A 15,300-nucleotide genomic window follows, 5' to 3' on the forward strand; every position below is an offset into this window, starting at 1 on the left:
CAAATTTCAGCTTAGACACTATTCCTCAGGGAAATCTTCCTGACCATGTCCCCCATCAGGTTGGGGCTTCTGGTTGTAAACTCTTATAGAGTTGATACTTCTCTTTCTGATACACATTGGGGATGATTCTTTATGTGATTACCTATTTCTTTTTAGCTTTCTTACCAGACAGTAAGCTCCTGAGCTCAGGGATTGTGTCGATTTTTGTCACTGTTTCGATAAGTGCTTATTGTATGAATGACTGAAAATTAATTATCAGGGAGATTGTGAAATAGTACAACTCTTTGGAAGGTGACCTTGGCAATACCTAAAAATAAAAAAAATCCTTGATTACTTATGCATTTACCCTTTTGCCCAATGATCCTACTTCCAGGATTCTAGCCTAATGATACACCGGGAAAAATGTTAAAATGATTTATGCACCAGGTTATTCATTGTGGCATAATTTGAGATAACAAAATATTGGAAGTAATCCAAATGTCTATCATTAGGGAGACTGGCTGAATAAGCTGTGATACATTCACACCGAGGAACCAAGGATAGTATCCAGCTGTAACACGGAATGTGGAAGATGCATTGCAATGGAGCAATCTCCAGGATATATTGCTAAGTGAAAAACCCAAGTTGTGGAACTAAATATCTAGCATGCTATCTTTCGTGTAACAATGGGGTGGGAAGGGCTATAAATATGTATACAAATTGTTTGTATTTGCAAAAAGAAACATTGGGAGAATAAAGCAAAAGAACCCCCAAACCACACAACGACAATAAAAACAATTACTTATGGAGGAAAGAATATGGTGGAGGGACAGCGATGGGAGGGAAACTTTCTAAATGCATATTGTTATGTGGCTTTGGCCTTGGATCAGATAAATATTTCACACGTTCAACAATAATATTAAATCAAGGGGCACCTGGATGGCTCAGTTGGTGGAGTGTCTGACTCTTGGTTTCAGCTCTGGTCATGATCTCAGGGTCATGGGGTCGAGCCCTGCATTGGGCTCTGTGCTCAGCATAGTCTGCTTGGGATTCTCACCCTCTCCCTCCGCCCCTCTCCCTCCTTGCTCTCTCTCTGTGTCTCTCAAATAAAATGAATAAATAAAATCTTTTTTAAAAAGGAAAAATATTAAATCAAAAGGAAAGGAGAAAAAAAAACAATGTCTAAAATTTGAAAACAATCTGAAATGAAGGACTTTACATCACACTGGTGATATAACTACTCAGTGGAGATAATTACCTGAAGTGGCTTCACAATACAATATATTGACAGTAAATGCTTAAAAATATATTTTCTAAGGACAAAAAGAGCTGCAAATAAATTTCAAAATTGCATTTGGAAGTTTCACTGTCAGTATAAATATTGATGTTGTTTTTTGAAACTATTTTATGTAAATCATAGCATAAGGCAAATAAGTAATGATGCTAATAGGAGAATCCAAGATCTTCAGTATAAAAGAAAAGAGATATGAGGATAAAACTAAAGAGGTTAAGTAAAAACCTTGAAATGTGGCATTTGAATTGGAAATATTAGCAGAAATTCATGATTCTTTCATTTTTCTGTTCAAAAGTTATGTATTTTCCAGTTCCATCCACTGAAAAATTTGGAAGCAGTGATAACTCACTATCAGTGAGCACATTTAGTGCTCAGATTGTGTCCTCCAGCCACCAAGAATTAGGGCTTCTTGGAGAAGCAGGTGATTCCAAATCTGGGGCAGGAAATAGATAACAGGAGCCTAAAACATCTTGTTGAGCCAGCCAGCAAGGACATTGTCACAGAGTAATGGGATCACACTGAATATATAAACACCCATTTGTCCATATTGACATTCAGAGAGACAGAGAGAGAGAGAGAAAGCCTCACATCAAGCAAATACTATTAAACACCATTGGTGGTAACCAGACCACAATCCTCATCCTGAGAATTAGCAGTGACAAGAAGAGAATTAGGTCTTTATACTGTCATTCTTGTGCTATTTCATCTCAACCTAGAGCCGTCGTTTGTGAGCAATGGTAGTTCCTTATAAAAAAAATTCTAATAAATCTAGAAGGATTGATGGGATTAGAAAATCACCTTTGTTTTTTTTACAACCACTAAGAAAATAATAGATTAAGGCAATAATCACCAGTGGATGAAATTATTATATGAAAGGTTGATAGGTAATTTTATAATGGAGGGAGTCAAGTTGTCACTGCCTGAGCCCACTGATCCATCTTAGCACCACTATGTGTGTCCCTGACATGATGTCATATGGTGCACACAGCCCTACATGTGAAGTACATGCCTTAGTTTGGATTCCCTCAAAAGCACACCCTAGGAAAAACATTTGGGTGCAAATGGTTTACTTGGGAAATAATCCCAAAAAGTACCTTTAAGGGATTGGAGAAATGAGGCAGGAGAAGAAGAAAACCAAAACAAAGTGAAGTAAGGAATGAGCCACCACTGGGCCACTTGGGGTCCAGTTCCTGTGCATCATCCTCTGAAAGACTGCAAAGTGTCAGGAACTTTCTTGGAGAGGCCAGGAGGCTGGGGTCTTGAGCCACCAGCTCCCACCCTGCCCTAGTCAAGGCTGTTACTGGGGCCTTAGCTCCCCTGCTGCTCTCCAGACCAGAAAATACTCTCAGGGTGCGAGACTTGAAAGGGCATTGGTCTGGCAGGTGGGTAAGTGGTTTCCAGGACTGGCCCAGAGGATTAGATGATTCACCGATGCCACCTGCTGTGGTGTCATGTCAGGAGAGCTGACCTTTGGGCTGGCTTCTAGTTCTAGGAGATACGGGGATGGAGGAATGAGGTAAACAGTACTATGAGGAAGTGAGTAGACAAATCCAGCACTGGAGGAGCCTTCTACGGGAGGAACGATTTCTTTAGGGAGGATGTTCTCTGAGTTGGTTACAGCTGTGGGCAACTGGGCTCAATCTGGCCAGGGTCCCTCTGAGGACCCACCAGGAAGAGCCTCGGACTTGTTCCACTTGAGGACTGAAAGCTGAGGTGTTTATCCAAGATTCCAGGCTCCCTTTTTTAAGGGTTGCCCCTTGGGGGCCTCAGCTTCCCGCATTTCTAAATTGTTCCCAGCTGGAGGGCTGTGAGGCCTTCCCCAGTGAAACCGAGAGCCCTGAGACAGAAGAACATAGGCTCTGTTGATGTGGGGGAGGGAAGGCACGCAAAACTATCTTCCCAGCTGCTTCCAGTTGAGTCAGGGGCCAAGGGGATGTGGAAGGGGCACCACCAGGCTCTGTATGCATTTTGGCAGATTCCAAAAGAGGCTCCAAAAAGAATCCTGCTGCTGCCCTCCTGGTTGCCTCCAGCACATACCCCTGGCTCTCACTGGGAACCAGAATTTCTGCTGTGCAGTTGTAGTGGAAGTGCAGGGCCATCCGTGCTGTGTGTGTGTGTGTGTGTGTGTGTTGTGTTGAAAGTGCTGTATAGGGGCAGCCTGGGTGGCTCAGCGGTTTAGCGCCGCCTTCAGCCCAGGGCCTGATCCTGGAGACCTGGGATCGAGCCCCACCTCAGGCTCCCTGCATTAGAGCCTGCTTCTCCCTCTGCCTGTGTCTCTGCCTCTCTCTCTCTCTCTCTCTCTCTCTCTCTCTGTATCTCTCATGAATAAATGAATAAAATATTTAAAAAAAAAAGTGCTGTATAGCCCCTGCCTTGTTCTCAGAAGGACCAGGTGCTTCTCAGAGTGCTTGTGTGGAGCCATGGCAGTTCCTGCTCACAGATAGTTCACAGATAGGGGCTCTGTGAGCCCTGGAGTTCCTTCATGTTGCTTCCCTGCTTAGGATCATCCAGGCAGCTGCTGGGCCTCCTGAGATGCTGGAATGCAGTTTGGCTGCCTGGGTTTCTCTGGGGGGCCCTGGCAGGGCCACAGTAGGACTGGCCTCTGCCCCCACTCCTGCCCCATCCTGGTGGCCATCTCTCCTCTCTCCACTCATCCTTCCCAGCCCTCTCTCTTCCCCCCTCAGTGTGGCTCCCCTTCATGTCTGCCACCATTTTGGCCTTCCGTCTGCCTCGAACCCTCCATCGCTCTTTGTGTCCTTCCTCCTCCAGCCTCGTTTCCACCTCAAGAGCCAGTTTTAAAAACCGACTCTTATAAAAAGGTTTTAATTACAAACATGCTATAAAGAGACATTAAAAGTTGGAAAGAGGAAAAAAAAAAGAATAATCCTGTCACTCTAACTCAGCAGCTGTGGTCAATTTTGGTTATTTCCTTTCAGTCTTCTCAAAATGAATTTCTAAACATATCATCCTATACTTTGATCTTATATTCTGCTTTTTAATTTTAATAATAAATCCTTCTGCTGGCTTCCAATGTCAAAGCAAATATCAAAGCACCTTTGCAGTGGCCTACAAGGCCCTACGTGACCTGCCTACCTACCCCGCCTCCCACAGGTGCCCAGTGGTGCACCCTCCTTCCAGATACTTCTTTCCTCTGCCCATCACTCTGCTCTCGCTACAATGGGAGCTTACCTTTCCTGAAGATGCTGAGGCCTCAGGGCCTTCACACTGGCTATTCCTATGCCTGGAATCTCTTCTCCCAAGTCTGCATGGATCACTTCTCACCCCCAAATTTGAAGGATCACTTTGTCAGTCAAGGCTATCATGTCCACCCTCCCTAAATGGCAGCACCTCCCAACTGCACTCCCAATCTGTTACCCAATTTTTCACTCTAACATTATTGGGAAACAACTCTATTGCACTCATGTTGGGCAGACACCTTTACCTGTGATTTTCTCAACCATCGCCTGGAGGGACATTTTGGTTGAAGTGGAATTGCTGGGTTCAAAGGTGTGTACATTTAAAATTTCTATGGCAGGGATCCCTGGATGGCGCAGTGGTTTAGCGCCTGCCTTTGGCCCAGGGCGCAATCCTGGAGACCAGGAATCGAGTCCCACGTCGGGCTCCCTGCACGGAGCCTGCTTCTCCCTCTGCCTGTGTCTCTGCCTCTGTGTGTGTGTGTGTGTGTGTGTGTGTGTCTATCATGAATAAATGGATAAAATCTTTAAAAAATAAATAAATAAAATTTCTATGGCATTGGCAACTCGCTCTATACTAAGGCTTCACCAATGAGTACTACTACCAGTGGCACCTGACAATGCTTTCTCCCCTTATTTGCCTAATTTTTGCCCATTTGATAAGCAACCTGCATCGTATTGTTTTAATCTGCATTTTCCTTATTAGAACTCACATTGAGCATCTTTTCATACACTTATTACAAGTTTATATTTCTTCCTGGAATTTTATTTTTCGTATCCTTTTCTCATTTTTCTATTGGATTATTCATCTATTTTTTATTGATTTATGAGTTCTTTGTATGCTGTGGATCTATTTAGCCCAAAGTAGATTTTACCATTATCTAGTTCTAGCCAAGTACAGGTTTCCAGGGGTCTTCACTTCCATAGTACCACCTAATCTATGGATGTCAAAGATCTCACCCACTGGTTTAGGAGGAGGAGTAAAAGTCTTAAGTCACTTCAATAGGGGAGGCATTGGTAGGACTAAGTGTGGACAGAGATCCTCAGCAAAATCCCAGGACAGGGGTGAGCATCACTTCTTTTGAGCACTCCAGACAACTGTCAGTGAAGGCCCTGGCTGGAGAGTGAATAGCTGAATGGCCTAAGTGGCCTGGAGCACCTACATAAGTGGCCATAGAAGATCTGCCGGTAAAGGCGCAGCCCCCACAAAGCTCCCAGGCAGTGAGGTTAGAGGGTGTGGCCATCTTTGGGCACTGACTCCTTTGTGGCCCTGGAGGCCTGGTACCCTCATCCTAGTCCCCCTTGACCTCTTCCAAGGTCATGTCTGATCCGACTCTCTTTCTCCCTCTCCGCCCCATCTCTCCATTGATTGCTCTAGGTAGCACCTGGTCTGGGTCTTCTCTGTCCTCTTTGCAATCTATAGTTAATTTATAAACTCTACCTCCAGCTTCCTTCAGGATCTACCCTTTTGATTTTCAAGAGCATTTTTCTTCAGCAAAAGCAGCTTCTTGCAGATCAAAGGCTCTGCCTTTCAAAAATGTGGTTTCTTATGTGGGCTTCAGCAGATGATCCGGAAAGTTAAAAAACAATGCCATCTGAACGTTGGCTCTTTCTCTCTCTTTATATTCCCGATATAAAAGCACTAATTCTCCTGGAGGTAAAGTGGAACCTCTGATTGACGTGAGGAAGTGGAAAAACTAAGAGCAAAATTGTTATTTTTGAGATATATACTTGCGGCATTACTGCATGTTCACGGCAGGCTTGTTTTCCCCAGTCTGTTACTTGTCTTTCAACTTGGCTCTTGTGGTCTCTGTCATTCTGAAGATGTAGTCAAATCTATCCACCTTTCCTACTTTTCTTCTAAAGCTTTCATGGGTTTTTTTCATATTCAGTTCTTTAAATCAACGGTACTTTGTATGTGTGTAAGGCAGAGTTCAGATTTTTTATCTTTCAAATCAGAGAGCCATTTGTCCAAATGCCATTGATTACATAGTCTATATTTTCCTTGTGGGTTTGAAATGCTACCCTTAAGACAGATAAACAGATAGGCAGACAGTCTCTCTTCTGCTATCCTGCCTGCCGATCCCTTGTGGTGTAGTCAATAAATTCCCATCTCCTTAAAAAAAAAAGATAGATAGGATGAAGAAAAGAAAGAAAGGGAGAAGGAAGGAAAGAGAGAAAAAAAAAAGAAGAGAGAAAAGAAAGAAAAAAAAGAAAGAAATTCTCTTGTTTTATAAGTATTTTTATTTCTGGCTCATTTTTATTCATTAAAATTATTTTTTCTTGTGGAGAAAGAGGGAAATGGGAGTTACTGCTTAATGGGGACAGAGTTTCAGTTTGGGAAGATGAAAGAGTTCTGGAGATGGATAGTGGTGATGGTTGCACAACAGTGTGAGTGTACGTAATGCCACTGAACTTTATACGTAAAAATGGTTAAAATGGCAATTTTATGTATATTATACTACAATAAAAAATTCTAAAAAAATTTTTTTGGATCTTCTAATCTTGTGTATTTTTTCTTCCTGTTAGACTTGAGAATCAGGTTGTTAAATTCCATAAAAAGTACCTTTGATATTTTGATTGAAATTACATTAAATTTATAGGTTACTTTGGGGATAACTGACATTTTTTTTAAATTTATTTATGATAGTCATACAGAGAGAGAGAGAGAGAGAGGCAGAGACACAGGCAGAGGGAGAAGCAGGCTCCATGCATAGGGAGCCCGACGTGGGATTCGATCCCGGGTCTCCAGGATCGCGCCCTGGGCCAAAGGCACTCATGTTGCACTCATGCAGGCGCCAAACCGCTGCGCCACCCAGGGATCCCCTGACATCTTTATAATACTGAGCTTTTCCACCCAGGAACATGGTGTCTTTCCATTTATTCAGATCATTTTTAAAATATTCTTCAGTAAAGTTTTATAATTTTATTCATATCAGCTTATTCCTAGATATATGATGGCTTTAGTCGCCACTATGAATGGAATCATGAGTATAGCACAGGGGCTGTCACTCAGGTCTGTCCTCAGCCCAGCCCCTGGGATGAATGACTGGATCCAAAAGACACATGAGTCAGGAAGTAAAAACTGTCATTTCATTTAAAGCCTCTGCAATAGGCAGCAGGTGTATCCAAGCGAACTGAGCCGCAGAGGCTGGCAAGGTCAAGAGGAAGGACCTTCAGGATCAGAGAAAGCCAAGTTTATCACCTGTGTGGTCAGGAAGAGGGAGAAACTGAGATGATGAAGGTTGGGACCTATGCTCACCTTGAATACTGATGTGCCCCAAATGCCTCTTTCATTCTGCAGAGCAGATTGTGGCTTTGGAGCCAAGAGACCTGAGTTTGAACCCTGGCTCTGTCATTACTAGCTCAGTGGCTTTGGGCCACTGATTTTGCTGCTCAGAAACTAAGTGTCCTCACCAGCAAAATAAGAGTGTAATGTAATTCTAATTACATATTTAGTTGTTGGATCATTTGTCTGTCCCCTCCCCCCCCCACCGACCTGTAACTCTACATGGGCAGGTACCAATTCATCAATGTGCAGGGCTACTTCTAGCCCATCCAGTGCTTTTGAAGGAATTAGGAAAAGGCACCCTTCTGAGCAGACACAGCTTTGTGAATCCAGTCTGGTGATTGGCCTGTTGGCTGGATCTTGGCTCCCACTTGTCTCTCAACTGAGTGCCCTTGTGTAGTGAGTGACCTGCCCCAGTTTGTATACATAGTGCTTGGCACAGGCCTGGCAACATGAGAGGTATTCAAGGAATTCATCGAATAGATGATTAGATGTGGGGGCTTAGGGAGAAGGAGATGAGGGAACCCCTAAGGGGTTCTCACTTGAGCTCAAAAAGAAGTCCTCTGCTTCCAGATATAAAATAACACAGATTATTCCAAGTACTTTATCTCTCTTAATTCTACAGGTGCTGGGGATGGTGTCCACTAGCACCTAGGCTGTGACCTCTACAGGAATGGTTCAATCTGATGATCTGGTGGGATGGAAACCCCAGGTCTTAGGAAGCCTCCAAGAAGCATCCTCACTCAGGGAAGAAGAAGGAGACTGACTTGGTAACAAAACTGTGAGCAATCTAGGGAAGTGAAGACGAAGAGTAGATGAAGAATCACTGGTATGGGAGGGGGTACTTTCTGAGGAGGGGAAAGAATGTGGTGACCTGGGATCCCTGGGTGGCGCAGTGGTTTGGTGCCTGCCTTTGGCTCAGGGCGCGATCCTGGAGATCCAGGATCGAGTCCCACGTCGGGCTCCCGGTGCATGGAGCCTGCTTCTCCCTCTGCCTGTGTCTCTGCCTCTCTCTGTGACTATCATAAATAATAAATAAACCAACATTAAAAAAAAAAAAAAAAAGAATGTGGTGACCTGAAGGATGAGGAGGATCCAGACACAAGAAGTGTGTCTGGAACATGCTTGGATGTTGGATGGAATGTGCAAAAGTCCTGACACTGGGGACGGGTTGCTTAGCCCCCCTGGGGAGCTGAGTATTGGCCAATTTGGCTAGTCCTCCATGCCTCATTTCATAAACTTTTCAATAATTAGATGCCCTTTGGGATTTTTCTACACTACCTTCGTCTTTCTGAACTTTGTGAGGTTCAAATAACTGAGACATACCCTCACTATACCACCATCTCCCCGACATGTACTTGGTCTCTTCATATAGGGCCAGCCTAGGTTTGACTGGGTCATCTCACCAAGACCAATAAGAGTCCTAACTCCAAAAAAAAAAAAAAAAAGGGTCCTAACTCCAGGGCAGCTCTGGTGGCTCAGCGGTTTAGCACCGCCTTCAGCCCAGGGCGTGATCCTGGAGACCCGGGATCAAGTCCCATATCAGGCTCCCTGCATGGAGCCTGCTTCTCCGCTGCCTATGTCTCTGCCTCTCTCTCTCTGTGTCTCTCATGAATAAATAAATGAAATCTTAAGAAAGAAAGAAAGAAAGAAAGAAAGAAAGAAAGAAAGAAAGAAAGAAAGAAAGAAAGAAAGAAAAGAGTCCTAAATCCACCATGTATTGGCTGTGGTCTTTGACAATCCTCACAGCCTCCTTCTCCATCCATAAAATGGGGATGAGAAAATTGACCTCACTAAGTTGTTGGGAAGATTCTGTCCTCAATAATAAAGGCAAATAGTGCAAGAATAAAGGGGAGACAATTAAAAACTCCAGGAAAAGGGCACATGGGTGGCTCAGTGATTTCAGCTGAGGTCTTGATCTCAGGGTGGTGAGTTCAGGCCCCAGTTGGGATCTATACTGGATGTGAAACTTACTTAAAAACAAACAAACAAACAAACAAACAAACAAACAAAAAACAACCTCTAGGAAAAACATAAAGATGTAGAAAGAAGGAAATATACAAGCCACTTCTTAACTCAGCAATGAAGAATGTTTAGATGGTGAGGGTAATCCTTAAGCTTTTAATTTCTTTTTCATGTCTTTCTGTGCTGGCCAGAACTACCAGTGCAACACTGAACAAAAGCAGTATTAGTAGGCAACCTTGCTTTGTTCCTGACTTTAAAGGGAATGGTTCGCATATGCATCATCAAGTATGAATGCTAGCTTAAGCAGCTGTGGGAATAGTGAAATCTGAATCCTCACAGAACCTCTGATCTTTTTCTTCTTGCAACTAAACAGTGGTTTTCATGCTTCAACCATTCCAAGATTCCACAGTCCCAGTGCAATGAAGTTTAAGCCTTTTAAAAGCCTAGCATTCAAGGCCTCTTACCCTTTCCCAATTCTGAGTCTTTAGGATTTACCCACTCATCCCATTCCAGATGTCTGGACATTCCAGAACACACCCTTCATGAGATCTTAAATTCTATCTCAGAATATCTGTCCTTTGCGTTCTTGCCTGCCTGCTTTTCTCCTTGTCTGGAATACCCTTCCCTTCACGTACTTACTCCCACTTATCTTTGAAAAGCCAACTTACCTCATTAAGGAAACTTGCCTTCCGCCCACTCCAGCACTCGGCATAAGATTCATTTATAGTCTGGGGACACAGGTCCCAACACATACTAGGGTCTTTATGTATGTGTCTGTTGAATAAACACATATGAACTCCTGACTAAGACTTTAGGTTACCGAAAGGAAGGAAGTCCTGTTCTTCCAACAAATCCAGACTGTGCTTTTGCTTCAGCCTCCAAACTCCCACACATGTTCAAAAATGTTGTCTTCTGCCTTTATACTTGATCAGCAGTTTGGCTCAAAATAAAATACTTGAGTCACACTTTCTTTCCTTGCTGACTTTGTAGGTGGTGCTCTATTGAGTTTGAATGCTGGATGCTGCCATGAAGAAGTCAGAGGCCAGCCTGGTATCCACCCCCTTGTAAGTGACTAGTTTGCTTTGGTTAAGCTGCCCAAAGGATTTTTTTTATAACTTTGAAATCTTATACCTTTATTAGGACATATTTGATATTGATCATTATGGATCAGTTTTCCTGGGTCTCATTACCTTTTCAATGTCTCCATTTTTCCAAGACATTTTCTTGAATTATATCTTGAAATATTTGTTTGATGCCATTTTTTGGTTTACTTTTTCTGTTACGTGTATATGGTCTCTGTCATTTTCTCTCATCATTTAAACTTAAAAAAAAATCTTTTCATTCCATTTCTCTCATGTTCTCATTTCTATCCTCTGTCCCCTGTAGTGTTTCAGCAGAGTCTGTGCTCTTTGGCACTACATCCACGCTAACTTTTATTTCTGTGTTATTGTAATTTTCCTGAATCCTGACAGCTTGTTTTACTTCCTTTGGTGTTTTTGCTTTTATTTCTGTGAGCTCTTCTATCTCTTCTCTGTACTCTTGTTTAGTAGAAATAAGCCCTTGGCATAGTGTGTGGTGTATAGTGGGAATTTTGTGAAGTTCCTCTTCATTATCAAGGTGACTACTTTAATTTTCTTGTATTTTCTGCCAGGCTTTCATCAAGTCAAGATGAATTTTTTGCATACTTGTGATCATGCTTCAAATCCAATTTTGCAGTATGCTTGTAAACCTAACTATTATAAGCATTAGTTTCCACACTTTTGTAAGTATTTGACAGTGGCACACCATGCCATTGAATCAACGTGTCATTATTTAGGTGACCATTCTTCTGCTACTGGACATTTTGTAGTGTTACAAATAATTTCCTATTGAATTATATATTCTATGTTATTGTTGCTTTCATTTGTACCTCATTTTTATTTCCTAACGCAAGTTGAATGTTCTTCCATATTTACTTACTACTTCTATTTCCTCATTTGAATTGCTTGCTCGTGACCTTTGTCCGGACAGATATCTCTTAGCAACCTATTTTTCATTGGTGGGTATGAAATCCTTACATAATATAGACATTAACCACTTGCCATTTTCCCCATTCCCAGGTGACATTTACATTTTACTTACTTTTCTAACACACAAAATTTGGTGTTTTACCTATTAGTCTTTGCATTTGTGATTTCTTTGACTTAGTACATTGTTTATCCAACAAATACAGTGTGAGGACCTGGTACATATGACAGGTGCATGGAGAGGTTTGGAGTGGGGGAGTAAAGGACACCCCAGTTCCTGATTTCCAGTTAAGTTGGGGATGCAGACATGAAAACAATCACAGTGTTGTCCCAGTAAGGGCTAGAACTGTGAGGATTGCAATGGCAGCTGCAGCAACAGCCAATTGAGCTAGCTCTCTGCATCCAGCCCCTTTCCAAGAACTTGCATACAATATCTCATTTAAACCTCACAACAGCTCTGTGACTTATAGGAGGAGGAGGATCTTCAAAATCATTACAGTTAGGGAGAATGATCTTCAGACTGCTAACGTGACTTATCCACGCTCCAACTGTTACTAAGAGTTGAAGTCAGTATTTGAAATCAACCAGTTAAGACTGTAGAGCTTGTGTTATTAACCACCCTACCAAACCAACTCCCAGGGGCAGGGTGGTGATGGCAGCAGTGATAGTGATAGAGTTGCCCATCAAGGAAAGCCTCCTGGAGGAGATGAGTCAGCACTGAGAAATAAAGGGTGAAGACAATTTCACCATCAGGCAAAGGATTGTGGAGGAATGAGCACCACCCAATTGTGGTCCGTTGAATCAAATGTATTGTGTGATATAAGGAGAAGCAGATTTGCCCCCTGAGAGACTGTAAGTTGGCCAATAGCCAGCCTCAAAGTACAGGTGGTTCTTTCCTAACCCACATTTTACTGTCTGTAATAAACTGTTTATTCCCCGCAGTCTCCATGTCAGGTGCTGGGGACACAGAGGTAAACAAGACACTCAAGACACCTGCCCCATGGAGTTTATATTCAAGGTGGGGGAAATAGACAAGAAAGAAAACGTACTGAATGTTTGTTCTTGCCCAATGTTCTTAAAAATTCCTTTTCTACATTTTGATTATTCCTTATATCTCAAGTTCCTTCTTCCCAAAGCAGAAGCCTGCCTTCTTTGAAGCAAGGGCGCAGGCATGTGACCCACTTTCCTTCAATCCCACTCACCCATCGGAGATACCAAGAAGGCGGTGAGCTCTGAGTGGGATCAGATGCATGTGGGGCACACCTTTTGCTGGCCTGGTGGCGGCCAACGCAGTATGGTTCTGGAGTCAGTGACAGTGGCAGCAGCTCCCTCGTCGGTCCGATTTTATAGTGTGCTTCTTGGAGATGCCCCTGTGAAGCTGCGTCTAGAGCCTGTTTCTCTATCATCCGATAAGCCTAACATCCCTAAGTAAATTCCCTTTCTAATTAAACTGGCCGGAATAGATAACTGAGAGGCTAAGAGATTAGCCCAGGGTTCCCCAGTGGTAGTTCTGGGACCAAACCTAGGAAAGGAAGAATCCAGACCCTGATCTCCTATCCTAGGTACCGCTGGGGTGATACCCCACCTGGTGGGATCAGGCCGAAAGGGTTTGCTGGCACCCTCACATGATCATCCATGCTCAGCCTGGGCAGAACAACATGACTGCCTCCCCTCCTTGTATCTTTCTTGAGGACTGCAAGGTGATGTGTATTGGGATGGGACTGTGTATTTTTAAAATTTTATTTTCTATTTTTTAAAAGATTTTATTTTTAAGCAGTCTCTACACCCAACACGGGGATCGAACTCACAACCCTGAGATCAAGAGTTGCATGCTCTACAACCGAGCCAGCCAGGCACCCCAGATTGTATATTCTTATTAATAGTATTGTTATACAATTATATATCCATCTTATACTCAGAAATAAGTAAGGGGCTAGAGCCCAAATGGACTTGTCCCAGGAAGGGAAGAAGGAGAGAAATAATCTAGGGTGTGCGGCCTTGGGGTTGTGAGCCATCCCGACCCCGCATTATCTATGTGAAGGAGCCTGGCTCAATGCCCCTAGAAGCCACATTTATGCCCTTTGACGTCACTGTTAAGACTAACTGCACAAGGGGAAATGGGGGCTCCTGCCACCAATTCAGATTCTGCTTTAATTAAATCAGATCTTGTCCAGGGAGACAAAATAACTCGCCAAGAGCACTGAACTGGTGGCAGGGGGAAGTCAATTGCACAGAAATGGCTTATCTACCAGGCCAGCCTGTTAGCGGTGCAAGGCAAGAGAGAGGTGTTTTTCTGTTGGATGCATTTCTTTGCATTTTCCAAGGCTGGCAGATCAATAGCTACAAACAGCTAAAATAAAGTTTCGTCTTTGCTCTCCATACCCTCTGACAGGAGATGACGGGCCACTGGATAACTCAGGTTCCCATCAGATGTTACTGCTGTCAGCAACTGCTGTCCATGACCTACTCGGAACAGCCTTCAAAGGTGAGGGCTACTGTGCCTTTTTCAGAGTTATGAAAACTGAGCCTTGGAGAGGGACATCATGACCCAGAGTCCCAGAGCTTATCCTTGGCCTTAGGCCTCTGTGCCTGCAAGGTGTTTGTTATCACAAGCTAGGTTATTGCCATTGTCAATTCCCCAGGCTAGAGAGTAATCGTGACCCTCAGAGAGGGAATGTTGCTTGCTCAAGGTTACAGAGCTAGTGGATGGCAGGGCTGGATTTAGAAGCCGGCTCGTGGGATCACAGAACCCCCTGCTAGGAGAGCTCATTGGCCTGGGCTGGTCTGGCCCCTGCATGCCTGCCCTGGAATCAATGGGAGATGGGCATCAAGACTCGTGTTCCTCTGAGAACCCCTGGAGGGAGAAGCAGGCTCCTTCCCCATCCACAGTAGCAAGGGCATCAATTCCTGGCTCTGGAAGGATCTACTCCCCAAAGCTGCAGCTCTATTTTTAGCCTTGAATCCATCAATAAGTGGAGCCTGGCAGAGCAGGCAAACTCCTGGCTGCCTGGTATTAATAAGAAGAGAGAATGGGACTGTTTATTAAGCGCTTTCTGTGTGCTGGGCATTATGCAAAGTGCTTAACATGGATTATCGGCCTAAATCTTTACAACATTCCTATGAAACAACTACTATTATTATCATTTTATAAATAAGGAAAATGAGGCTCAAAGATGTTAGGGGATTTGCTTGAGACCACACAGCTGATAAACTGCAGAGTCAGGATCCAAAGGCAGGTCACACCCAAGTCTGTGGGACCCTGAGTCCATGCACTTTCCTCCTTACCGTTTTGTCCAATAGAACAGGCCCCTGGCTGTGGGGCAGCCTGGCCGGTGAGGGGGTGAGGGGCTGGGGCAGGGCAGGCTGGCTGCAGCAACCAGGATACTAGGAGGTGCTGTGAGGCCAGAAGGAGCCAAAAGCTCCAGCTGCTTGTGCTGTTGGTTGGTTTCTGTCACTGAGAAGAGAAACCCAGGCCTGGGAGTCCCCAGATGGAGAAAGGCTGGAAGAGCATTGTGGGCAGAAAGAAGAGCATAGGCAAAGGCAAGGAGATATGAAGTGAGGCTGGTTCAGGGC

General features: G+C 43.8%; 1 protein-coding gene across 14 annotated transcripts in view; it reads left to right on the forward strand.

Moving 5' to 3' along the window:
• The window catches only part of SPOCD1 (SPOC domain containing 1), a 71,488-nt gene that overhangs the window by 21,429 nt on the left and 34,759 nt on the right, over window positions 1-15,300 (forward strand). For 6 of the 14 annotated variants that reach the window (XM_025447620.3, XM_025447618.3, XM_025447625.3 and 3 more), the window contains 5 exons: window positions 8,382-8,537; window positions 10,712-10,785; window positions 12,670-12,745; window positions 12,864-12,952; window positions 14,120-14,212. In XM_025447620.3, coding sequence (XP_025303405.3) covers window positions 12,675-12,745; window positions 12,864-12,952; window positions 14,120-14,212 — 253 coding nt within the window. In that variant the 5' untranslated portion in view covers window positions 8,382-8,537; window positions 10,712-10,785; window positions 12,670-12,674. Of the gene's footprint in view, window positions 1-8,381; window positions 8,538-8,569; window positions 8,586-10,711; window positions 10,786-12,669; window positions 12,746-12,847; window positions 12,953-13,289; window positions 13,428-14,119; window positions 14,213-15,300 lie in introns of those variants that run through there. The other 8 variants (XM_025447623.3, XM_025447619.3, XM_025447621.3 and 5 more) reach the window with 8 other exon arrangements.

Source organism: Canis lupus, chromosome 2 (assembly GCF_003254725.2).
Source record: "Canis lupus dingo isolate Sandy chromosome 2, ASM325472v2, whole genome shotgun sequence".
NCBI classification, from domain to species: domain Eukaryota; kingdom Metazoa; phylum Chordata; class Mammalia; order Carnivora; family Canidae; genus Canis; species Canis lupus.